This window comes from Rhinatrema bivittatum, chromosome 2 (genome assembly GCF_901001135.1).
Source record: "Rhinatrema bivittatum chromosome 2, aRhiBiv1.1, whole genome shotgun sequence".
NCBI lineage: Eukaryota > Metazoa > Chordata > Amphibia > Gymnophiona > Rhinatrematidae > Rhinatrema > Rhinatrema bivittatum.
Window position 1 is genome coordinate 667,820,041 of NC_042616.1, and position 25,870 is coordinate 667,845,910.

The 25,870-nt window shown below is 46.5% G+C and overlaps 1 protein-coding gene across 1 annotated transcript in view; it reads right to left on the minus strand.

Annotated features, from left to right (window-relative positions):
• Nucleotides 1-25,870, minus strand: part of TRPA1 (transient receptor potential cation channel subfamily A member 1) — a 297,071-nt gene that overhangs the window by 189,925 nt on the left and 81,276 nt on the right. Inside the window, exon 9 of the mRNA XM_029591461.1 lies at nt 19,808-19,907. Within this exon, the coding sequence (XP_029447321.1) occupies nt 19,808-19,907 (100 nt within the window). The remainder of the gene's footprint in view (nt 1-19,807; nt 19,908-25,870) is intronic.

A 25,870-nucleotide genomic window follows, 5' to 3' on the forward strand; every position in this document is an offset into this window, starting at 1 on the left:
CCCTGGGAAAAAACGCTTTCGCCTGCACCAAATCCAGTCTGTCTCCTATGAAGTCCAGCTGAGGAGATGGACAGAGATGAGACTTGGGGTAGTTGATAACAAACTCTAAAGTACTCTCAGGGCCAGAGTACTCAAGGCCCCTGCGCAGGAAGCGCTCCTGACCAACCAGTCGTCTAGGTATGAGAAGACATGCATCGACCGATGCCTGAGATAGGCAGCCAAGACCATTAGGCATTTGGTGAAACTGCGGGGGGCTGAAGGCAGCCCAAATGATAGCACCCTGTACTGGTAATGGGCCTTCTCTACCACAAAGCAGAGGTACTTCAGTGATTGTGGAAAATGGCTATGTGAGCGTAAGCCTCTGAGATTGAGAGAGCAAAGCCAGTCTCCTCTTCCGAGAAGTGGAATCAGTGTAACCAGAGAAACCATCTTGAACTTTTCTCTTGCGAGAAACTTGTTCAACACCCTGAGGTTGAGGATGGGACGCAAGCCGCCATTCCTTTTCAGGATTAGAAAATAACTCAGATAGATCCCTCGGCCCTATTGATGGCAAGGGACCGGTTCTACTGCTCTCACCACAAGGAGGGCGGAGAGTTCCATCTGAAGTACGACCTGCTGGGCATACGAACTCCACGATGGACATGGGAGAGAGGCCTCTGGGAGCCGATTGAAGTTTAGACAGTACCCCTGACGGATGATAGCAAGGACCTAGCGGTACGACATGATCTCTTCCCAGCAATGGGCAAAGCCAAGGAGCCTGCCTCCTACTGGGAGATCTGGCATCAGGGATACAGTCAACTGACTTCTGCTCCCTCGCCGCCAGTCAAATGCCCGTGGCTGGGGCTTGCTGGGGTCTAGATGCTCACTGTTGGCAAGGGGAGCCCCTGGAGCTGGTGTAAAGCATGCAAGCCCTGGAAGCAAGAGGATAATATTTCTTCTGCCTGTAAAAATGCTTTCAGGATCCCAGCCTGGAGGACTTCCTGGCCAAGATAGGGGCATCAGAGGTACTAATGGAAAGCTGTTGAAGGGTGTCATGGTAGTCCTTCAACTGCACTACTGCATTGCAGAATTTATCCCCAAAGAGGTTTTCATCTGTGCAGGGGAGGTCGGCTAGCCTTTCTTGGACCTCCGGATGGAGGTCAGAGGCTCGAGCCATGCCATTCTCTGAGCACCAATGCCCACCACGAGCTGCTGTCTCGAAGACATCGTAGGTAAAATGCACCTCATGCTTGCCAGCCTCTAGACCCAGTAGGCCAATGGCCTCATGCTGTTTTGGAGGAAGGCCCTCTGCAAAGTCCTGGACCCATTTCCAGAGGTTCCATTTGTACTGGGTCATGTATAGTTGATAGATGGAGATGCGGGCAACCAGCATAGTGCCTTGGAAGACCTTCCAAAGCATTAAGCTCCCTGTGCTCTCGTCCGAGGGTAGGGGGCGGAGCCATGGGTGCAGGAGCACCGGGCATTTTTGAGGGCGGACGCCTCGATCACAGACTGGTGGGGGAGGTGCTGTTTCTCAAACCCCACAGCCTGTTGCACCAAATAGGTGGCATCAGCCTTTCTGTTGATGGGGGAGATCAAAATGGGGTGTTCCCAAATTCGGAGGAAGAGGTCTTTGAAGATGTCATGGATAAGAACCGCCACAATCTCCTTACGAGCGTCAATGAACTAGAGCACTTCCAGCATCTTATATCATGCATCCTCCTCCGTAAGCAGCTGAAAGGGAATGGCTTCAGCCATGGCCCTGTCTAACCACACAAAAGACAAGTCCTCGGGGGATGACTGGCGTCATTCATCTGGAGGAGAGGGCTGCGAGAGGGGATCATCTGAATACTTGGAGGTCGACTCTGTGGAGTCATCACACGAAGCATCCTAAGGCCCTTCCTCCTCACTAGGACCAGCGTGTCGTGGCTGAGGACCGTGAGGGGTATCAATCCTGGGCTCCGACAGCTTCGGAGGCCTCGAGGGCACCACGGGAATCAACGGTTCCCCTGGTACCAAGAGGAGCAGAGGTCACAGGAAGCCAGAACGATCTGGCAAAGGCACGGGAACCATGGCCTAGGAACACAGTATCAGATGCATCTTCCTCCTCGGAGGACCCAAGAACCGGGATCGCCCCGGTGGAGGACATCAGTGGCCATTGGGGAACTGAGGGCCCCTCGGGCACCGGCTGCATCAGAAAGGCGCCCAAGAGGATGTCCAGATACTCTAGCAGGAGTGCTAACATAGACGGCAGAGGCTTGGGCACCAGTATGGGGTCTGATGACACCGGCAGCTCAATGCTCTGCAGCACTGCGGTTCAACTCCTCCTGAAAGTCCAAAGTGGCCAGGACTGAAGGAGGGGGATGAGGGGTCACTGGCTCTTCCTCAGGTCTCTGAGGTGGCACAGTTCCCAGCACTATCAGTGGGGAATGCCTAGGACTACCAGGGACATTGGAGGATGGGGCCTCCGATAGCTAGTGTCGCTTCAATGGCAGCTCGGTGCTACACTGGGGCCGGAGCCGTGTGTCGATAGTGACGGTGGCGATGCTTGCAGGATATCCCTCGGTGCTTGGCCCAGTCTTTCCCCCATGCCAAGGAAGCAGAGGATCCTGATGTCCGGGAGAGCGGTGAAATCGAGGATCAATCACCATTCCCATGATCCTTTGAAGTACTGGCGAGAGGAACAGTGAGGGGAAGCTTGTTGAGAAGCTCCCCGCAACCTCTCGGCATTGATGGGGCCAATGCAGGAGTAGAAGGGGCAGACTTTGGGGCCCCAAAATGTTTCTCCATCTTATCGAGACACACCCGACGGCCTTTGGGATTCATCTGATAACACAGACGATGCCCACGGATGTCATGTGAGGCCCCTAGGCAGAGGATGCAAACCTCATGCGGATTTGTGATGGACATGTTCTGCGGGCACTGGGGGCACCGACGAAAACCAGTCAATGCCATAAAAAAACACCCGGTGTGCGGTTGATGACTGGCGGTCATTGTGAGGCAAAGAGTCTGGGATCGACCACCAAGTTGGAAAAAAGGGCAATAATAACCTATCACACCGAGGAGGCACCAACAGCGAAGGGGGACCCAACGAAGACAACCAGGAAAAACCCGATACTATCAAGAAAAATAAGAAAATGGATAGTTCCACAAACCATGAGGCAAATGCACAGCGGAAAAGAGACTGAAGGGGTACCTCGCATGGATGTGTGGATAGCAGCATGCTGGGCATGCTCAGTATGCTGTTCAAAGTTTCTAGAAATTTTGACAAATGATTTCCCTGCAGGGCTCCATTGGATGATGTCACCCACATGTGAGGACTACCATCCTGCTTGTCCTAGGAGAAACAGCTCCATCATCTAGCAGCTTGCTGTATCGATGGCACTGGTAGTTCCTTCCACATCACAGAATTCTGCTCCAACACCACTGATGGTGCTCCTTCAATGCCAATATGTGCCACCACTCTGCTCCGACACTACAGATGGTACCATGGTCTTTTGTGCTAAATTTGTTAAAATTCTGTGCCTATGGCATGGACTACGCCCTGGTTAGCTCTGGGTAAAATAAATGGCTTGGCACCATGAGGACAGTCCATTCCATGAAAGTCCTACATCAATGAGGCTTAAAGTGGGGCTGGCTCCAGAGAAGCCTCGCACTGATGGTGCTGATCTTTTCAGCTCTGAAAGGGTTCCCCGGGTCACTTGGGTGCTGTTCTTGGCATTTCGCCACAGGTTCTTGGCATTTACCACAGGTATTATGTGCCACACTCTACCCATGACTTGGGGCAGATCCAGAGGCTAGCACTACAAGGGGAGGGAAAGTCTATCCTTCCTTAAGGAACTATGAGGGGAATACGTCCTTCTTTGACTTCTTTAGCTGAGAATTCAATAACAGGAATCCCGTGCATATTCAGTGAAGTCTTCACTATGCTCTGAGAGCTGGGTCCATGTTGGTACTTTCAATGATGTCACCTACATGTTATGGTTAATACATGCCTACTTGTTCACTAACAAGTCAATTTTTAAAGGAGTACACGTTCACTCATAAACACTCATATTGAGCAAAAATACGCTCAATTTTATATTGTGTGTGCAAGTACACACATACCATTTAAAATATCCCTACCATGCATATCTGTTGGAGCATTTACACACATAATCACAAGTGTCTATTTAAAACAATCTCTCTCTGTGTTCAGGATCCCTCTGGCCCAAAATCTCTAGACTTGGTGTAGGTCTTGGCCCCACCCCAGAACACCCATTCCCCGCCCCTTCTCTGCCTTCCTATTAACACACAAACTTCCTGGTTTCTTAAAATTCTCGTTGCTCACACACGGCCCACATACGCCTGTATGGGGCCGTTTCATATGGGATCTCCACTAGAGAATCTAGCCTAGTGTTGGGACTCAGTGTTGGAATAGAAGACTGTACCATCTTGCCAGAGGCTGTTTAAATGGTATTTTCCTCTAATTTAAAGGTTATGTTATATATATAATAATTAATGTATATTATATATAGAGATATACATGTAGGGAGAGAGAGACACACACACAGCTAGACAGAGTTACTATATAAATCATTATGAATATTTTCTACACTGAATTATGGTCCATGCAGTGCACCACTGGTCATGCTACACTGCTTTAGGTCACAAAAAATCCAGGGCTCTAAAGGGGTGTAAACAGTACCCTGTCCCCCACACTGTTTATTGTATAGCCATGGGGTGCAAGATAATTCTAAAGTAAGAAGTATTTTTTCTAAGTTGATTAACATGTTAGTAATTTTGTGGGGTTTTTTTTAGGAAGGGTAAAAAACCAATTACCCTGTTTCATGTATAGAAACATAGAACATGATTGCAGATAAAGACCATACAGCCCCATCCATTCTGCTTGTTCAAATCTGCTCAGCTTTATAAGATATTCTTCTCCCTCAGAGATCCTCTGTGTTGTCCCATGCATTCTTGAATTCTGATATGGTCCTATTCTCCACCATCTCCACAGTGAAGCTGTCCATTGAACCACTACTCTTTCTGTAAAGGAATATTTCCTTATAATACTCCTAGTGTACCCACTTTTTATCTCATCCCACAACCCCTCATTCAACAGCCTCCTTTCAGTTGAAAGAAGTTCACCTCCTGTGCATTTATTCCTTGGAGATATTTAAATATCTATCATATCTTGCCTTTCTTCTAAACTGCTCATTCCACTCCTCTCCCCCCTTCTGCCAACACTCCTTTTTGAAATCTATATTTGCTACCATAATGTTTTATCGAAAATCCTGTAACTTTCCTTTTGCCTACCCAGCTCCCTAGTCAGTTTATCGACTATATGCCATCTAACCTTGTAAATTGTTACTCTGTTTCTTCATTAGTTTGTTAGTTCCTGTATACATAGTTATTGTTCCCTGTAAAGGCATTGCCGAAAAGTTATAAGTTATTTGTAAACCGATACGATGTGCAAACGGTTGTCGGTATATAAAAAAAAAATTATAAATAAATAAATAAATAAATAAATAAATAAAATGCATATTTTCATCTTTAAGTCTGTTCCCATATACTTCATTTTAATAGCCACCCTCTGGACCGGCTCTTTGGTTTATATCCTATTGAACTTGTGGTCTCCAGAACTATAAACAGTACTCCAAATGAAGTCTCACCAGAGACTTATACAGTGGTACTATCACATCCTTTTTTCTGCTAGTTATTCCTCACCCTATGCACCCAAGTATCTCCCTTGCCTTGTCTACCCATGTCAGGAGGCCCCCCCAAGCTGGCCAAAAGTTCCTTTTGGGTGCAACGAGGGTCCCAGAGCGAACGCGCGAGGAATCACGTGACGCCGCGTCACTCCGACGTGACGCCGACGTCACGTGCTCCTCGCAAAGGAGTTCAGAAATGGCGTCCTGACTCCCCGCTGGACCACCAGGGAATTTTGGTAAGTCTTGGGGGGGGGGGGATTAAGGAGGGTGAGGGTTTTAAATTTGTATTTGCACGTATGGACATAGACTCAACTTATGGAATTCTCCATATGTCCATATTGACCGAAATTGACCCCCCCTTTCGACTTATGGACTTATGAACATAAACTTTTGGTCTACACATCCCTATGTAGCACAAGAACAAGGACAAATGAGCAGAGATTCCAGAGAATGTATCCCAGGAGTCTGCTGTATCAGCAAAGGTTTTTCACTGTTGCTCACTTTATATACTATCTCCAGTCAGGTCATGCCCTCTGCTGAAGCAATAAGACCTTTCAAGGGCATGTCTAACTACCTGACAACTGAAAGGTAAATGTCCACTAGACTTTACCTGACTCTGTATTTCCCATGACTCCTGTGCAGCTTCCTGGCCTCTGACTTCTAGGGTTGCCAATTAAAGTCCCATTGATTCTAACAGGTAAGAGACTCATAATAAATATGAAAAGCATAATCCAACCTTAGAGGAAAATTATTTTTACCTGCTAATTTTTGTTCCTGTAATACCACAGATCAGTCCAGACAAGTGGGTTTATTCATCCCTACCAGCAGACGGAGGCAGAGGACAAAACTTTGGGCACTGCTACATATCTGAAAATGCCACCTGCAGTCCATCAGTATTGATCTGTACCCAAGCCAAGATAATTTAACAATAGGGTGGAACAAGGCCCTAGGATGGATACCCCTGAACTTGATAACCACCAACCACAGTCAATGGAGAAACTGGAGAACATGTTAAATTCAACATAGCTTTGAAAACCATCTTCATGTGAGCTAAAGCCCCAGCAGCAGAACCAGCAGTCTTTTAGCACAGATCCCAAGGGTGGGCCTCTGGACTGATCTGTGGTATTACAGGAATGAAAATTAGCAGGTAAAAACCAATTTTCCTTTCCTGAACATACCCAGATCAATCCAGATAAGCGGGATATACCAAAGCCCCCCTATACCGTGCGGGAACTCGAAAGACCCGCTCTCAGCTCACTCTCACCAAAGGGGGCCAGCTCAGGGGTGCACATGTCCAAACGGTAATGCTTGGTGAAAGTGTGAAGCGAGGACCAAACTGCGACTCTACATATCGCTTGAGGAGACACCAGTTGACGCTTGGCCCACAACATCTCCTGAGCATGAATGGAATGAGCTTTAAGCCTCACCAGCATTGCGCGGCCCTTAGAAATGTAAACCGAGCAAATTGTTTCTTTCAACCAGCGAGCTAAGGAAGCTTTAGATGTTTTCTCTCCCTTTTTGGGAACCCTGAATAGCACAAAAAGATGATCAGATCGACGGAAAGAGTTGGTGATCTTCAAATAATGCAACAAAGTGTGTCCCATAGAGGAATCCCGGGACCAGAACAGAAATCCTGGAAACTCCACTATCTGGTTCACATGAAAGGTAGAAACCACTTTAGGGAGAAAAGAAGGCACTGTACGTAAAGAAACCGTGTCCGACGATATCTGCAGGAAAGGATCATGGCAAGAAAGAGCCTGCAACTTCGAGATCCATCTAGCCGAGCAAACTGCTACCAAAAAGACAGTTTTCAAGGTAAGAATCTTTAATGATGCTCGAACCAAAGGTTCAAAGGAATCCTCGCAGAGAACTCGTAACACTAATTTAAGATTCCACTCCGGACACACCTTCCATACAGGGGGACGCAGATGCTTAACACCCCTCAGAAAATGCACGACATCAGGGTGTGAAGCCAGAGACTTGCCCTGCATCTTCCCTTGGAGGCAACCCAGAGCTGAGACCTGGACCCTAAGCAAGCTAAAGGCCGACCCCTTGGACAAGCCCTGCTGCAAAAAGGCCAAAATGTGCGGGACGGGAACCCACATCGGGTCCAAATCCTATTGCCCTCACCAGGAGTCAAAAAGCTTCCACACTCTGGAATAGGCCAGGGAAGTAGCCAGATGTTGAGCCTGAAGGAGGGTAGCAATAATTGGTTCCAAATATCCCTTCAGGTGCAACCAACACCTCTCAAAAGCTAGGCCGTGAAAAGAAAAGCGATCCGCCAGATCCGAAAATATGGAACCCTGACGCAGTGGCTCATCCATTGCTAGATGTACCAGATCTGTGAACCACGGGCGTCACAGCCACTCCAGAGCCACGAGAATCACTAAACCTGGATGAGCCTCTACCCCCTGAGCACCCGCCCTATGAGGGGCCACAGAGTTAAAACATATAGAAGGATTCCGGCAGGCCACAGACACACTAGGGCATCGAGACCCACTGCCCCGATCTCTCTCTGGTGACTGAAGAACCTCTCAGTCTTAGCATTGGATCTTGTTGTCATGAGGTCCAGCTGAGGAATCCCATAATGGGCACAAATGTGATTCCAGGCTTCCACGGAAAGTTCACACTCCCCCGGGTTCAACTGTTGCCAGCTGAGATAATCCGCTTGGACGTCGTCTACTCCTGCGACATGTGAGGCAGCATGCCCTTCGAGATGGAGTTCTGCCCATCTGAACAAGAGCTGAGCCTCCCGGGCCACAGCGTGACTCTTGATTCCCCCCGGTGGTTGATGTATACCACCATTGAGTTGGATGAAAACACTCTTACCATTCGATCGTGGACCAAGGACAGAAACACTTGAAGGGCCCTGTGCAACGCCCGTGTCTCCAGTCGATTGATGGACCATGACCTTTCCAACACCAACCAGATGCCCTGCGCTGACCTGTGCAGGCACACTGCTCCCCAACCCCAGAGATTGGCATCCGTGGTCACCACTACCCAGTCCGGGACTTCGAGGGGCATTCCTTTCTCCAGATTGCTCCTTGTCATCCACCACGCCATACTGGACCTGGCCTCCTTTGATGGGGTAGTAGCAAAAAATATTGTTCTGATAGGGGACTCCAGCGAGACAACAATGCCTTCTGTAGGGGGCGCATATGAGCGAACACCCAAGGCACTAGCTCCAACGTTGAAGCCATCGATTCCAGAACCTGTAGACAATCCCAGACTTTGGGAACCAGAAGGTGAAGCAGACGATCTATCTGAGCCTGTATCTTGACCACCCTGTCCACAGTAAGGAACACTGTTCCCTGATGAGTGTCGAAACAGGTGCCCAAGTATTCCAGGACCTGAAAAGGAACCAAGTAACTCTGCGACAGATTGATGATCCAGCCTATGACTCCAATAGAGAACACACCCTGAGCACTCCTCCTGTGACTCTGTCCTGATGAGCCAGTCGTCCAGATAGGGATACACCAGATTCCCATCCTTCCTTAGGAATGCTGCTTTGACCACCATCACTTTAATGAAGGTACGAGGAGCTGTGGCAAGGCCGAAGGGAAGGGCCTGAAACTGAAAATGCTTACCCAGCACCTTGAAATGGAGAAATCTCTGGTGGTCCTGTCGAATGGGGATATGCAGATAGGCCTCGGTGAGACCCAGAGAAGCCAAAAACTCTCCTTTTTGGACCGCCCCTATCATGGTGCTCAACATCTCCATCCGAAAACTTACCTTCAAACTCCAGTTGACCTTCTGGAGATCCAGGATGGTGTGAAAGGTGCCCTTCTTCTTTGGCACCATGAAATAAATGGAGTACCTTCCTTGCCCTTGCTCCGAAACCAGGACTACAGGTTCCAGATTAAATAACCTTTGGAGGGTCCCCTTGATGGCTGCTCTTTGGCTTTGGGAAAGACAACGTGATTCCAAAAAGGCCGACCTAAGAGGGCAAGAAAACTAAGGCGTAGCCATCCCTGTGACCTCTAGCACCCACTGGTTGGAGGTGATCTTGGTCCACTCCTCGTAAAACCGAGACAGTCTGCCCCCAATCACCAAATCCGAGGAGTGGACCTGCCTGACTTCATTGGAAAGACTTGAGTCCGCCCATTCCCTGGACAGACCCACCTCTAGAAGACTTTCCAGGACCTCAAAATGACTGCTGTCTCCCTGAGGGCAATCACGACGTTGAAGATCTGCCAGAGCAAAAACGTCTCGTCTCTCGAAAACGAGATTGAGAGAAAAAGGGCTTCCGCGCCGCCTTCTTATCCTCCAGCAGCCTGTTGCCCCTGGTCTCTGCCAGAGACTTCATGAAATGGTCGAGGTCCTCCCCAAACAAAAGCTTTCCCTTAAAGGGAAGGTTACACAGCTGTGATTTGGACAAGAGATCCGCCGACCAATTGCACAGCCACAACAGTCGTCTCACCGCCACACCGAAACCATGCTACGCGCTGTAGTCCGCATGAGGTTATATAAGGCATCGGCTACATTCACAACCCCTGCTTCGAAGCGGGCTGCCTGGAGTGGTGCCAGCATCCCTGTGGAAGACTGCTCCTGAGGCTTCTGGATCCAACATAAACAGGAGCGCTGCATCAGACTGGCACAGAACACCACTCGGAACCCCAGAGCAGACACCTCAAAAACTCATTTAAGCTGTACTTCCAGCTTCCAATCATGCACAGCTTTCAGAGCAGCCACCCTAGCTACCGGAATTGTGGTTTTCTTGTTGACCGCTGATATGGCAGCATCCACCTTCAGGATTTTGAGGGAATCCAAATGATCCTGCAGCAATGGATAAAGCTTTGCCATTGCTCTCCCCACTTTCAAGATGGAGTCCGGGAAGCCCCACTCAAGGCTGATCAGCTTCTGGATCTTCTTAGGAATGGGGAAGTTGCTGGGGGGGGTTCCGCAGCCCGTCCAACACCGGATTAACACCCTCATTATCCAATTCCTCCAGGGAGAGCTTCACCCTCAATTCCTCCAGCACCTGGGGGATAAGAAGTCTCAATTCTTCCCTGTTGAACAGGCGGACCACTGGCTGATTGTCAGCCTCAGCTTTGGGCCCCTCAAAGTCCCCCTGATCATCCTTATGGTCATCCAGATCCTGGGGATGTCCCCCATCCGGGCCAGCATCCAGGTCCTCCACCAGAGACAAGCCACCCTCATCCTGAGGGTCATCAGAATCCTCCAGATCCCTGGTATCTGCACCCAGATTCACTGAACGGGGGTCCCCAAGGCTGCCCCCGCAATCCCATGGTCCTCAACGGGTCACCTCCTCGGTCTCTTAGCGGAGTCTGAGGGACTTTCCTTAACATTTATTTATTTATTTATTTATTTAAAATTTTTATATACCGACATTCATCCAGGATATCATATCGGTTCACATTGTAACGCAAAAACAAACGCACGGCATGGCGCTTTACATTGAACAGTAAAAACATGATAACAAGGCATTAACGAGAGGGGGAACAATAACATGGGAAGTTTTGCAATAAAATTATAAACAAAGTTTGCAATTATATACATATGTACAAAAGAAAGAAAACTATGAGGTTAATTTTAATCAGGCTAGGAGATAAGATGGGGAAGAGAAGGGAGGAGAGCGAGGAAAGAGGGGGGGGCAGAGAGAAAGAAAAGAAGGTGGCGGAGAAAAGGGGAGGGGAGAGAGGGGCGGTAGAATGGGAAACAGGGGAGGAATGGGGAGAGAGGGGACAGTGGTGAGGTATAGTGAAAAATTAAGTGTATGCTTTTGCAAAGAGCCAGGTCTTGAGCTTCCGCTTGAAGGATTTGAGGCATTCTTCTTGCCGTAGTTCAACAGGCATTTTGTTCCAGAGGGTCGGCCCGGCTATCGATAGTGCACGGGCTCTTGTGGAAGTGAGTTTATAGAGTTTAGGAGAGGGGATAGGCATGGTTGCGAGATGTGCTAGTCTGGTGGGCTTATTAGACTGGTGAAAACGGAAGGATTCATTGAACCAGTTCATTTCGGGATTGTATAGGGCTTTGTGGATGAGAGAGAGAGCCTTATATTGTATGCGGGAGGCTATTGGAAGCCAATGTAGGTCTTTTAGAACAGGTGTAATATGGTCATGTCTACGTAAATTGGTCAAGATCCGGGCTGTGGTGTTTTGTAAGATTTGAATGGGATGGATGGCATTGTTAGGTAGGCCGAGGAGTAGGGAATTGCAGTAGTCGGTTTTGGCGAAGATTGTGGTTTGGAGAACTGTACGGAAATCGGGGGGATGTAATAAGGGTTTGAGTTTTTTTAGTGTGTGGAGTTTAAAGAAGCCATCTTTTAGAATGTTATTTATGAATTTCTTTAGTGTGACGTGACCATCAAGAATGATACCCAAATCACGGACTTGTTGAGCAAATTGGAACTGAGGAAGGGGGGGGGAGGATCGGTTGGCTTTGGGGTGAGATGAGCATAATTTCAGTTTTATTGGTATTAAGAGCAAGGTGGATGGAGGAAAGGAGATTGTTAATGGAATGGAGGGTTTCATTCCAGAAGTCCATGGTTTTTGATAGGGAGTCAGTGATGGGTATAAGCAGCTGAACATCATCAGCATATATGTAATGAGGGAGGTTTAGACTGGAGAGGAAGTAACAGAGGGGCAGAATGTAAATATTGAATAGGGTTGAGGATAGGGAGGATCCCTGAGGGACACCTCGGTTGAGGGGGATGGCCTTGGATACGTGATTTCCTAGCTGGATTTTGTAATCTCTATTACTAAGGTAGGAGTTGAACCAATTGTGGGCAACACCTGTAATACCGATTTCAGTTAGCCGCTGTAGGAGAATGGGATGGCTAACGGTGTCGAATGCGGAGGAGATGTCAAGGAAGGCAAGAATGTATGATTGCCCTTTCTCAAATCCTTTGATAATGTGGTCTGTCAGGGAAAGTAAAAGAGTTTCAGTGCTATGAGATTTTCGAAAACCGTATTGTGCAGAGGCCAGGATATGATTTTCTTCTAGGTATTCTGTGAGTTGCTTGTTGACAGTTTTTTCAAGTAGTTTAGAGATGAATGGAAGATTGGATATGGGGCGATAATTAGCTGGATCAGAAGGGTCAAGTTTGGGCTTCTTTAGAATAGGTTTGACTATTGCCTGCTTCAGGGGGAGCGGCACCTGTCCAGAGCTAATGGATAGGTTGATGATTTTTGTTAAAGGTTTGGCAATGATGTTGGGTATTGTAAGAAGATGTTTAGTGGGTATGGTGTCAGATGGGTGGGTGGAAGGTTTGGCTTTCTTGATAAAGGTTTCTATTTCTAATGATGAAGTGCAGTCTAGGGAGGAGAGGGCATTGGTGTAATTACTGGTTTTTGTTTGATTGATGTCAGATTCGAAGTGGTTGGTAGGATTGGCAGAGGAAGAGAACTTGGATAGCAAATTATCCACTTTGGTTTGGAAGAATGTGGCAAGTTCTTCACATTTGGATTTGGCTACTACATCAGGGATGTGAGGGGTAGCTGTTTTAGTGAGAGAATTCACGTAATCGTATAATACTTTAGGGTTGTATTGGAATTGATGAATTTTGTTGGCATAGAAGTCTCGCTTTGTCTTGTTAAGTTTGTCACTATAGAGATTTAGGGAGGATTTAAATTGTGCCAGGTGCGTTTGTGAGGGATCCTTGCGCCAGATCTTTTCAGATTTCCGAAGGAGTTGTTTGAGATTTTTTAACTCTTGGGAATACCATGGTTTCTTACTCTTGTTGTTTTGTGGGCAGACACTTTTGGATTGTAGGGGACAGGTGGTGTTGGCTATACTATTGGTGATGTCAAACCATGAGGTAAGCGCTGTGTCTGCATTTGTGAGCTCTAGGTGGTCAAGTTTGTTGGCGAGAGCCGATATAAGGTCATCTCTTGTGCAATTTTTTCTGTAGTGAATGGTTATGTTTGTGTTGTCATGGCAGGTGGGTGTCTTAATGGAAAGAGAGGTTTCAATGAGGTGATGATCTGACCAGGGGATGGGTGTGTGGGAAGGGTGATCAGTTTGTATGAGGGCATTGGTGAATAGAAGGTCGAGGGTATGGCCCGCCTTGTGAGTAGGAAAATGGATAGATTGCTTATATCCTAAAGCATTTAGTGAATCAAGAAAAGCGTCACAAGAAGGGGTGCGAGGGGAGCTATCAACATGCAAGTTGAAATCTCCAAGTATGATGGCTGGAATGTCAATGGAGATATTCGTTGCAATGTATTCTATAAGGGTTGAGGGGTTGTTGTGTAGGGTACCTGGGGGGGCGTATATGAGACATAATTGTAAAGAGGGGGATTTGAAAAGGCCTATTTCAATTTTCGGAGGGGGCGGAGTAGAGTGGAGAATCATGTTGAACTTTTTCTTTATGATTAAGAGTAAACCTCCTCCTTTCTTTTTTGGCCTGGGGATGGAGAAAGTATCATATGTTTCGGAAGGAAGCTGATTAAGGAGGACAGGGTCGGTATCCTTTAGCCAGGTCTCTGTTAAGGCACAAATATCTGGGTCTTGGTCGGAGAGTAGGTTGCAGAGAAGGGGTATCTTTTTGTTTAGAGATTGGACATTGAGGAGGACAAGAGATAGTGCAGTAAGACCAATAATTTGGGTAAGAGGGGGGGCGATCATGGAAGGGAGAATAGTTTTTATATGAGAGTGGTGTCGTGGGTATAGGGGGATGATGGGTCTGCGTTTGTTATAGTTAAGGATGGAGATCTGGTGCTGATGCATTTTTGTAGGATGGGGTGTTGGGAGGAAGTGTGAGAAGGAAAGAAGGAAACAAGAAAAGGAAAGGATTAATGAGGGATAATTGGGTGATTAGTGCAGCTGAGTTGTGGTGATGGAGAGAAGCATAAAAATAGGTAAAAACTTCAATTTTGAGTACAGTGAGAGGAGCACAATAATAGGCAAAACACTTCACTTTTTGAGCACAATGAGAGGAGCACAATGATAGGCAAAGCACTTCACTTTTTGAGTACAGTGAGAGAAGCACAATGATAGTCAAAACACTTCAATTTTTTGAGGGCACAGACATCTGTGAAGGAACAGGTGGCAAGTTCATGCGTCGGGGGATATAGCCTAGAAAAGGAGGGCTCTTACCCCAACAGAAGGGTCACTTCCTTCTTTGACCCTTTGTTTTTGTCTGGGCAGCGATTTGGGAGGATGACCAAAGGCTAGTTCTCACCGAGTTGGTGGGCGAGAGGTAAACTGCAAAATTTGGGGTATGAGGAGTGAGGTCAGATTTATGGTGCCGTTCGAGAGGGCCGCTCGAAGGGGCGCTCAAAGGGGCAGGCCCCTTTGTCGCGCTCCTTCGGCGCGTGACGCTAGGCGCGTGACGCCTGAACCTGAGGGTCTTTTAAATCCCAGCGCGGGCTGCCTTGATAGGCCGGCTGTCGCTGGTGCGTCTTCGGTTGGCTGTCCGTCGGTGGGGGCGGGGCGAGCAGCCCGGAGCGGACGAGGACGACGATCGGATTGCGGTCAGGTAAGCAGGCCGGTTAAGCCTCGTGGTCGGCGAAGGGGACCCGTTCGGGGTAGGAGTGCAAAAAGCAAGGCCTTACCCCGGTGGGTCCTCGGCGCCGACCGCGCAGGCCCACTCTCCTGTCTGTCGCCGGGTCGAAAGGAAGGCTTGCTGCTGCGCGGGTCCTTTAAATGCCTCTTCCCGGCTTCCCTCACCAGGAAAGCCTCATGGAGCAAAAGAACAAATTCAGGCGAGAAGCCCCTCTGGTCCCAAGGACCCTTCCAGACTGTTGGGATCCAGCCCAGACGCCCTCTCCGCACACTGCTGGACCGTGGGGGATAAAGGGAGGGGGGAATCTGCGGAGCCCTGGGATTGAGCCCCCTTTCTCAACTGCCCATCCACAGAGGAAGGACCGCGGGCCTGAGAACCTCCTGCGGTCCGTGCTAACCTCCGGTTTGTAGGCTTAGCCGAAGCACCCTCCTCCCTTGCACATTCTGTGCAAAGGAAGAGGGGGATGAGATAGGCAAACCAGACTCCGCAGGCCCAGCAAGCCTTCATCAGCGGCTTATCAGTCATCCTGCCTTAAAAAATCCTCTGTGCGCTGGATTCGCAAGGGGGGAGGCGTGCACCATGAGGAGCAGGAGCTAGAGAGCGCACCGCTGCGAAGTTCCCGCCGGCGCAAATCAGAAGCTCTGACACCACAGGAAACGCGCATGGGCATCTCTGTAAAAAACACATAAGTAGGGGCACTTTCCCCCAGTAGGGAGCACCCTCCTGAGGTGGCAAAGGCTGATCCTCCCCCCTGCAGAGCCCGGATCCTCTGGTGCAGACCCTCAACGATCCCGTCGAGTAAACCACCTTACAGACACTCAGTCTGAGCTGCCGCTGAGCCTAGTTTTCATTTTTTTTTTTCTTTAAAGAACCCCAGCAGCAAGAATCAGATCAGTTGAGACTGCAGGTAAACACCTCTACCATCTGCTGGAGGCAGAGAAATAATGAGGGACTGCAGGTGGCACTCTCAGATATGTAGCAGTGCCCATAGTTTTGTCCTCTGCCTCCATCTGCTGGTAGGGATGAATAGATCCAGTCTCTGGATTGATCTGGGTATGTTCAGGAACTCCCTTTTTACATAAAAATGGAAATACATAAGATGTCAGCAGAAAAAGATTACATTGTTCATTCTGCCCATTTGTGCCTTGTCTACTGTGTTGCATCTAACGAAGTGGACTCTGTCCTTAAAAGCTCCTGCCTCAATAAATTGGTTAGTCTACAAAGGTGCTATCCACCTCTTGTCATTTCTGCTACATCAGACTAACATGGCTATCTCTCTGAAGATATGCTGTTATAGGTCTTACTCGATCTATTTCAGTACCCTTGTGTTTGTCTCATGCATGCTTGAATTCTGCTACTGTTTTGGGTGCTGTAACTTCTGCATCTACTTCTCCAGTAAGTGAATATACTTAATTACTAAGTATGTGCAATCGTTTTTCCCGAATTAGGCAATTGGGAGAACCGAAAAATGATTGAAATTTTTCCGAAATTTCAGAACATTCATTTTTGAGTTAGTGCGTGCTAACTCACTTTTAGTGCACACTAACTTTGCCAGGTTAGCGCGCACTAACCCGAAAATCGGGGCCCCCGAAAAAAAAAAACCCCCAAACTGCGGGAAAAACAAAATTCCTGTGGGGGGGTCCCGAAACGAAGCCAGACACGAAATTTTTACCTGAAACGCATCTCTATTAATTACAATTTATTTCCTTTTTAACTTCCATCTTTTCAGCTTTATATGATGATCCCTTGTTCTTGAGCATTTTGGTCTATGGAAAATTCTGCCTTCTGGTACAATACTGAAGCCAAAGCAGCCACAAGGTATTTTTCAGTCTAACAAGTGGAAAAAAACCTTTGTTTCCTGTTTTTCTCTCTTCCTAGTTATATCAAGGATCTGTACTAGGACCCGTGCTTTTCAATATATTTATAAATGATCTGGAAAGGAATATGACAAGTGAGGTAATCACATTTGCAGATTATACAAAATTATTCAGAATAGTTAAATCACAAGCGGATTGTGATAAATTGCAGGAGGACCTTGTGAGACTGGAAAATTGGGCATCCAAATGGCAGATGAAATTTAATGTGGATAAGTGCAAGGTGATGCATATAGGGAAAAATAACCCATGCTATAATTACATGATGTTAGGTTCCATATTTGGAGCTACCACCCAGGAAAGAGATCTAGGCGTCATAGTGGATAATACATTGAAATCATCAGCTCAGTGTGCTGCAGCAGTCAAAAAACAAAAAGAATGTTAGGAATTATTAGGAAGGGAATGGTTAATAAAATGGAAAAATGTCATAATGCCTCTGTATCGCCCCATGGTGAGACCACACCTTGAATACTGTGTACAATTCTGGTCGCTGCATCTCAGAAAAGATATAGTTGTGATGGAGAAGGTACAGAGAAGGGCAACCAAAATGATAAAGGGGAGGGAACAGTTCCCCTATGAGGAAAGGCTAAAGAAGTTAGGGCTGTTCAGCTTGGAGAAGAGAGAGGGATATGATAGAGGTGTTTAAAATCATTAGACGTCTAGAGCAGGTAAATGTGAATTGGTTATTTACTCTTTTAGATAATAAAAGGACTATGGGGGCACTCCATGAAGTTAGCATGTAGCAAATTGAAAACTAATCAGAGAAAATTCTGTTTCACTCAGTGCACAATTAAACTCTGGAATTTCTTGCCAGGGGATGTAGTTAGTGCAGTTAGTGTAGCTGGGTTTAAAAAAGGTTTGGATAAGTTCTTAGAAAAGTCCATTACATGCTATTAATCAAGTTGACTTAGAAAATAGCCACTGCTATTACTAGCATCAGTAGCATGGGATCTACTTAGTTTTTGGGTATTTGCCAGGTTCTAATGGCCTGGCTTGGTCACTGTTGGAAACAGGATGCTGGGCTTGATGGGCCCTTGGTCTGACCCAGTACGGCAATTTCTTATGTTCTTAGATCTGGAATTATATACAGTAATCTCCTTTCAGCCAATAAAATAGATGTTTCTTCAAGTTAATGAACTACCTAAGTCTCAGGGTGTCACCCTTCCAAAAGAATTAAGAGGGTCATTTCACATAAGAGAAAAGGAAAGCATCATGGTACATCAACTCCTGTCCCTGCCACTGATCTGATGATTTACCTAGTCCTCTCCCGAGCGTGCCAAGCATTTGAAATAGCCCTAAACAAATATAGTGCATGATTATGGCCAGAAAAAAGCTTCTGGGAGGTAAAGTTCTTGTAAAATATACTGTATGCTTCAGCACTGTTCTCTAGACTGTCCACATAGTGTTGCGGTTCTGGCCGTGAGCACCGTGGCCAGATCCTTACCTCTGGGCTCCCGGACATGCTCCCGTTCTCTGAGGCCTAGTTTGCGGCCTGGATGGCGGCATCCCCACTGGGGCTGCGCCGCTGCGAGCTCCTCCGTAGACGCCCTGTGCTTAGGCGCGCTTTTCTAGGCCTTCCACCAGTGGTGACCCCGCCCAAATCCTGACGTCAGACGCCGCGGCCTTGATAAGCCTGCCGCGGCCATCCAGTCTTCGCCTTGCAATGGGTTAGCCTCTCGGTTTCCTGTTGCGCTGTGCCCCGGGTGACTCGCTTGGCTTCGTCGCTCCGTTTCTGTTTCAGCACCTGCCTGGTTCCTGCCTGCCTGCTACAGCACCTGCCTGGTTCCAGTACCCGTATCCTGCTACAGTTCCTGCCTGGTTCCAGTACCCGAATCCTGCTACAGTTCCTGCCTGGTTCCAGAACCCAAACCCACTTACAGTATTGCTACTGTCTTAGTCTGGTTCCAGTTACCTGTCCTGATCCACAACTCGCCTAAGTCCCAGCGGTCGGGCCCCTTGGAAGCCACCTAAGTCCCAGCGATTGGGCTCCTACGGGCTCCTCCCGGGGGAGTACCAGCTTCCAGGGTGAAGAGCATCTACGTCCTGCCCAAACATCTGCCTCCCGGCCTGCTTTGCAACAGAGACATTGTCCACCTTTCCAAGTCTCCAGCAGGTCGGCCCAAGGGTCCACTAAACAGAGACTCCCATAACACAGAGTAAAAAAGGTAAGAGATACCAAAATGATGCCCACCTAACCCACTTACATCAGTTTTACACCCCTTTCGAAATCAGATAGAGGACCCAGAAAGTGTCAGTGCTATTAGTTTTTTAAAGGATTATAATGGACTGCTGCATGTAAACTGCTATTAATTAATAAGCAATAATAGCTTGAGATTTATTTTATGTTTGGGTACTTTGTGACTTGGATTGGCCACTGTTGGAAATAGGATACTGGGTTTGATGGTCCCTTGGTCTGACCCAGTATGGCAATTCTTATGTTCTTAGTGCAGTTAGGGTAGCTGGGTTTAAAAAAGGTTTGGCTAAGTTCTTGTAGGAGAATTTCATTAACTGCTATTAATCAAGTTGACTTAGAGAATTGCCTCTGCTATTATTGGCATCAGTAGCATGGGATCTACTTAGTGTTTGGGTACTTGCCAGGTTCTTATGGCCTGGATTGGCCACTGTTGGAAACAGGATGCTGGGCTTGATGGGCCCTTGGTCTTACCCAGTATGGCAAATTCTTATGTTCTTAATAATTAAATATAGTGCAAATGTTTAATAATAATGAGACATATAGTACTTAATATAATATCAATAGCAATTTGTTCTATATTATGCTCTATTTTATATACCTTTTTGGAGTAGTAAGTTGACAGTTTTCCAGGCTGCACAAGTAATAGCCAATAGAAGAGGTGACCGAGAATCAAGGTCAAGACTGTTAAGATTTGCTCCCTATAAAGAAAACAGTGTGATCAGAATATAACATACCAATAAAATCATTTTCCTTACAGTATACAGTCTACAAGATGAACAGGATCATAAAAATTGTAATCCTATCACCACATGATACTGTAAAAAGTAGTTTGTGACCATTATTATCTCTTTGCATATAGTTATGTGGTAATGCAGCACCAAAGGTCACTGAACACAAAACAGACATACCAACATAATTAGTATTAGGAAAACCTTGCCTACATCTATTCTTATTGGATTACAATCAAGTTAACCAACCTAACATATTACTGATAGTTTGAAAACCCCAGTATTTCAAACATTATAATGGCATATTTACAAAGTTGTGCTGTAATATATTTTGGATACTCTGGAGTCTCTGCACTAAAACATTTCTTAGCATGTAAGATAAAATTTGACTTAGCATATAATGCACCAAATCTAATAAGACTTATTCATTTTGCGCAAATGTTGAAAAGTTTCCTTCTCGAAATAATGAAGTAATGAGAACCTCCTCACCTTGAGCTACCACTGAAATGGCACAGGAGCTAAACCCCAATAAAAAGAAAAATTGGGGGATAAGACTCCAAAGAAAAATTTTAATTCAAAGAAAAATAAATTAAAAAATATCCAGGCGGCGGAGAGAGCGAGCAAAAACATCCTTTGCTTCGGTGGAAGATTCATGCATGTTCTGCATCTGTGCCACTTTTGCAGCTGCATTTCATCTCATTTGTCCATGGAGAAAACTATATAAAGTTTTGTTAGCCATAAGCCTGTCTTGAAGTAGATCATCATGACAAACTACACAAATTGGGGTAGTAAAACTCTACATGAGAAAGTTTACTCACCCAATTATTAAAATGCCATTCTGTTTTTAAAAGATATATCTATGAGCTTGTTGCCTTAATATTTTCCTACATTTTGAGCCTGGGAAAGATGCAGAGGAGGATCAAAGACAGTTTTTCTACTGGATCAGACCCCTTTTCCTCACATCTCATCACAGCGGTCAATAAAAAATGAGGTTCCTAGCTCGGTTACTGAAATCATAGGAAAACATCTGTTTTTGTCAATGTCCACTAGTTGGCAAAAATTTCATAGACTTTTCCCTAGGGTTCAGAGTTGTTAATATAGCTAATGATTACACATGCTTCATGTATGTACTAGAAGACTCTTCTCTCACTTAACAGTATTTATTTCATACTTTTAAAAAAAAATTAACCTTATCATCAAGGATATATCCACTATTTGCCTTTCCAAATGTTGCTAGATACGTTTTGTTGTAGTCTGGATAATAACATAACTTATTTGTGAAGTACTTAAGGTCTCAATAATTATGTTCATGGCAGCCAACTCATTTTTGTTCCAAGCATTTTTTGCTTTCTGTGTAGCTGTAATATCAGATGGATCAGATTCTATGACTGTCCCTTAACTTTTAGAAGAATCAGCATATTAAATCTCCAGGTTAGATAGTTGCTGAATTCACCATATCAATAAATTTGATATTATTTTTGTGAACCGTTTTGATAAAATTTCCATTTGTAAAAATGGTATATAAATATTTTTAAATAAATAAAATAGATAAATAAATAAGAACCACAGAGCATGTAATGTATTCAAGTATGTATCTGCAAACTTTATTTTGTAAATTGTTTTGATTTTTATGTACATTTTTATTTTATAAATCACTGATTTTATTGTAAAATAAGCAATAAATGAAGATGAAAAAAAAATTCTGCTTTTGGCCATACTGAGGATGGGCAATCTTCAGAAAGACAATTCACACAAGTAAAATGATTTTACCCTCATAAATTGATTTGAAAATTGCCATCTATACATTTTTCTATCTCTTTTGTAGTCCATGCCAGCAGTAGTTGGTGTAAAATCTGATTCTTTTCTTTATGACTATTTTCATTATCTTCAGAGATAAAAAGTAGTGTGATTGATGTTGTCAGTACATTTAGATATGTAAAGCTAAGGTGAACAAACAAGTAGTAGGTGATACTTTTATGCTGGCTTCACTTAATCCATTTTTGACTAGCATTCAAGGATTACACTTACTTTACTAGGTCAGTGCAAAATGAGCATTTAGAAACTTCTCCAAACAATTGCAATGACATTCTCCAATATATACAAAAGCAGAAGCACAATTAAAGTTCCATTAACTTCTTTATTATTAACAGAAATACACACACTTTCAATACAAAAGATAAAATCAAAATTCCACACCAAAAGTCATAGAAATAATAAACAGCTTTGCATGCTGATATGAGGAAGTTAATGGAGCTTTCACTGTACCTCTGCTTTTGTGGTCTGCTCTTTACAGATGTGTGGGTGCAACGAATAACCGGGTGCCCGATGCACCCATGTGGGCGGCTACCCCCGCCACGCTGGTGCCTTATCTCCGCTTGGGGAGGAGAGAGGGCGGTCTGTTCCCCACCCCTCTGTGTGATGTCCATAATGGCACCAGCATCATGCTGCTGGCACTGTGGGGTTCCTCGATGCGGTGGAGCCACTGATAACATCGCTCCCCCAGGTTGCCCCTGTATCAGGAGTGGCAAAGTCATCATGACGTGCCCCAACGCTGGGCCACCTGATTGGCCCGGGGGAGCACGCGACGCTGCCGACAGGGGAAGGGCGGCCAGCGGGCAATTTAAACCCACTAGCTCCCCTCAGCACGTCCTCTTCCTCCTTGGCCCCGAGCGGAGCTGTTTCATGCTGCTGATGATTGGCGGTGCATAGTTCTTGCAGCAATCTCACTATATATATATAAAAAAAGCAAATAACTCCTAAAAAAGAAAAATCAGATTTTATCATGTTATAATTCGGCAGATACACACCAGGCTCGTGCTTATCCTTAAGGAGGTGCCGCCAACATTTGTGACAGATGCCTCTGAGGTCCAACTCCTCGGCTGTGGCTCAGCAGGCCCCAACACAGTGTGCTATGGAGGGTTTACGTACTGCCGTCCTCAAGGTGCCCATAGGTCCGGAGCCCTCAGCTTCCGACTCCATGGCCCTTCCGCTTGCTGCATTTATGACCAGAAGGGAGATAGAAACCAACGGGGAGGAGGTAGGGCACCTGGGCCGCCTCGAGGAGCAAAAGTTGTTAAAAAGGGAACTGTAACAGGCAAGGAAAAGGTTAGAAAGACTCCAAACAGAAAACATAATTCGGTTAATTCGGCAAAACAAAGGGGCCAAGGAGGAAATGTATCAGAGGGTAGCAACAGCAGTGTTGGTGCTCTCAAAACCGAGATGCTGCAGCTCGCCCTGGAAGAAATTAAGGATCGGGTGGTTCTCCAGACAGAAGTCGTCCCGGCTATCCTCCTTAATGTGGTACCTAATACAGATGAGCAAAGTCCAGCTGGCCATGTAGAATATGCCTTGGCACCTTCTCGCAAGGCCAGCATCAGGAACACACATAGTCCAAGAGAGTAGACACAACATAGATCACTATCCTGGCCAGCCTCCCACTCATCTTCCGAGGGTCTCCACAGAAGTCCTGGCCCTTGGCACAGGCCGTACTAATGGCCCACCTATGGCGGTCATCCCATAGGTATCCTGTCAGCTTCATGCATGATTGGGGATACAGGCCTTATGATGCTGATCCCTGGCACAGGCAGGAAAAATGGCTATTCCCCAAATGCATTTACTTCTCCACCGTACCCCTACCAGGACTTTTCACTATATCTTGCTAGCAGTGAGTAGTCTAGAGAGTGCAGTCACTACCCTGACCAATACAGACGTAGGCGTGGCCCCAGAGAGCGGCTTGCAGCACCCTTAGACTGCCCACAGCAAAATGGAGATGGCGACTTATGCAGTCTGCGGCATCACTTGTCATCAGTGCTCTCAGCCAAGTCCCATCACAGAGATGCTAGCCACAGATCCTTGACACTGAAGCCACCAAGTGCCATGGCCTACCGAAGAACAGAGTAAGTCCGATGTGTAAAGCGTAGAAAAAGTTTCTCGAATGACGAGCAGAGGCAGGGATAGACGCAAACAGGCGAGGACAGGCAGTCTTCATCTTCCTCATGTAGCGGATCTTCCAGCTCATTTTTCTCTTCCTCCCAAAGTTCAGGTTCCTCATCTATGGTACGTAGGTTAGACCGGGAGGACACTGTCTGCCCCCCTAAGCCGCTGGATAGGAACACAAACTTTGGGAACTGGTGCCCAAGTCCCTCAGACATCGGCACTACACTGATTTGTTCAGGTTGATGGAGGGACAAAGGAAGTGGGGCCAGACTAAGCGGGAGAGGAGAAAGGAGTTTAAAACAGCCAAGTCAATGCAGAGAGAGATTATAAATTGGATGCGTGCATTCAAACAAATGGCTTCAGTCGTGGTACGTCCAGAGCCTTCTGCGGTGCAGCCCTGTTCTCATACTTGGACACTATTCTGCAGGCAGAGCAAGAATACAGCGGTTTTGCATGACTCAACTATGATGAAGCCTTTTGTGAGAGAATGACCAGTAAGTCCACTATGTCTTGGGGAAGACAAAATGTTAGCCTGTGGCTCACAAAAATGACGAAACGGGCTTTTGACTCCAAAGCGAGTTGGCGGCCCTTTCGTAGCGAGCAGGCACTTGGCAAGCAACCCAAGTGCTCGCAAGTCCCAAGCAGTGCCTGTTGGAAATACAACTGGGGGCCTGCTCCACTGCCGATTGCAGATACAAGCATGTCTGCAGTCGGTGCACTGCACCCCACCAGGCAAACAAATGGCACATCGTTAAGTAAGGAGAAGGAACAAGCCTTACCCCCAACACCTATAAAATGGCAGGTGATGCTTCCATGGTTGGCTCGCTATTCCAACAGAACTGGGGCAAATACTGTACTTAGCGGTTTTAGAGAAGGTTTCCTTATTCCCTAGATGGGTCAGCCACAATTCGCTAAGGAGGCCATTGCCAATTCAGTGCACATTCTGGCTGATATCGTCAGGGAGAAACTCAGAAAGGAGATTCAGCTCAGGCGCATCGCCAGCCCATTCACTGAGCCTCCTTAGGAGCACCTGGTGCTGCCCCTGCAAGCAGTCATTCTCAAAAAGGTGCCAGAAAAATACAGGCTCATACATAACCTCTCTCACCCACTTGGAGCTCACGTGAATGACCATATTCCCTCATAATACTGCTCACTTAAATATTCGTCCTTTGATGTTGCGTTGGACTTAAGAACCTGCGGGAGCCCATCATATGTGGGTGGAAGGGTACTTCTTGGCCTACGCATGCCAGGCCCCTGTGGCCGTGGCGACAGAGTCCAGGAAAACATTTGTAAATACAGAGGAATTAAAAGGAAACTGGGAGGTGCCAGTATGTACGAGAGAAGCCTAGGGGCCACCAATCATTTTGCCATGGATGATCAATGACAGGCCCTGGGTGACGAATCGATGGCTGGATATCAGGGAGGGGCTCCGGCAGGGCTTGCTGTGTGGTGGCTGGGCCGAGATCCCATCCGGTGTTTTCCAGTCACGATGCCTGTCCGGGGGCTCATGGGGAAGGAGACCCTGCGGTTCCACTTGGGCGGAAAATCAGAATTATCGGCACCTGCCCAATGGCAATTTTTAGACATTATTGACCGGACTCTGCACCTAAATTAGACTCCCCTGTTAGGGACTCTATTAAACGGCTGTGGCCATTTCGTCCAAATCATTTGTTACGTTTTTCTTATATGTAAATGATGGAGTCCAGCTAGGCTGGGTGGGGGTGGAATAGAACCATGGGGGTCCGGCTTGCCTGGTTAATGGCTGTGTGGGGCAAGTTTCTTTCCTCCTTGTTTTTTTGCTATTATAGTTTTCCAGTATATATATATTGCTTTCTGATTGTTATTCACTAAACAAGCATAATGTATCAGATATTTTGTGACCAAAATGCATCTAATTTTATGACCAAAAATTTCAGCATATAATTACTGCTTTAGTTCCTATGGTCCTAATGTTCTTTTACCTTAGCTGCAGGTCAAAAAATAAAAATGGATAATGG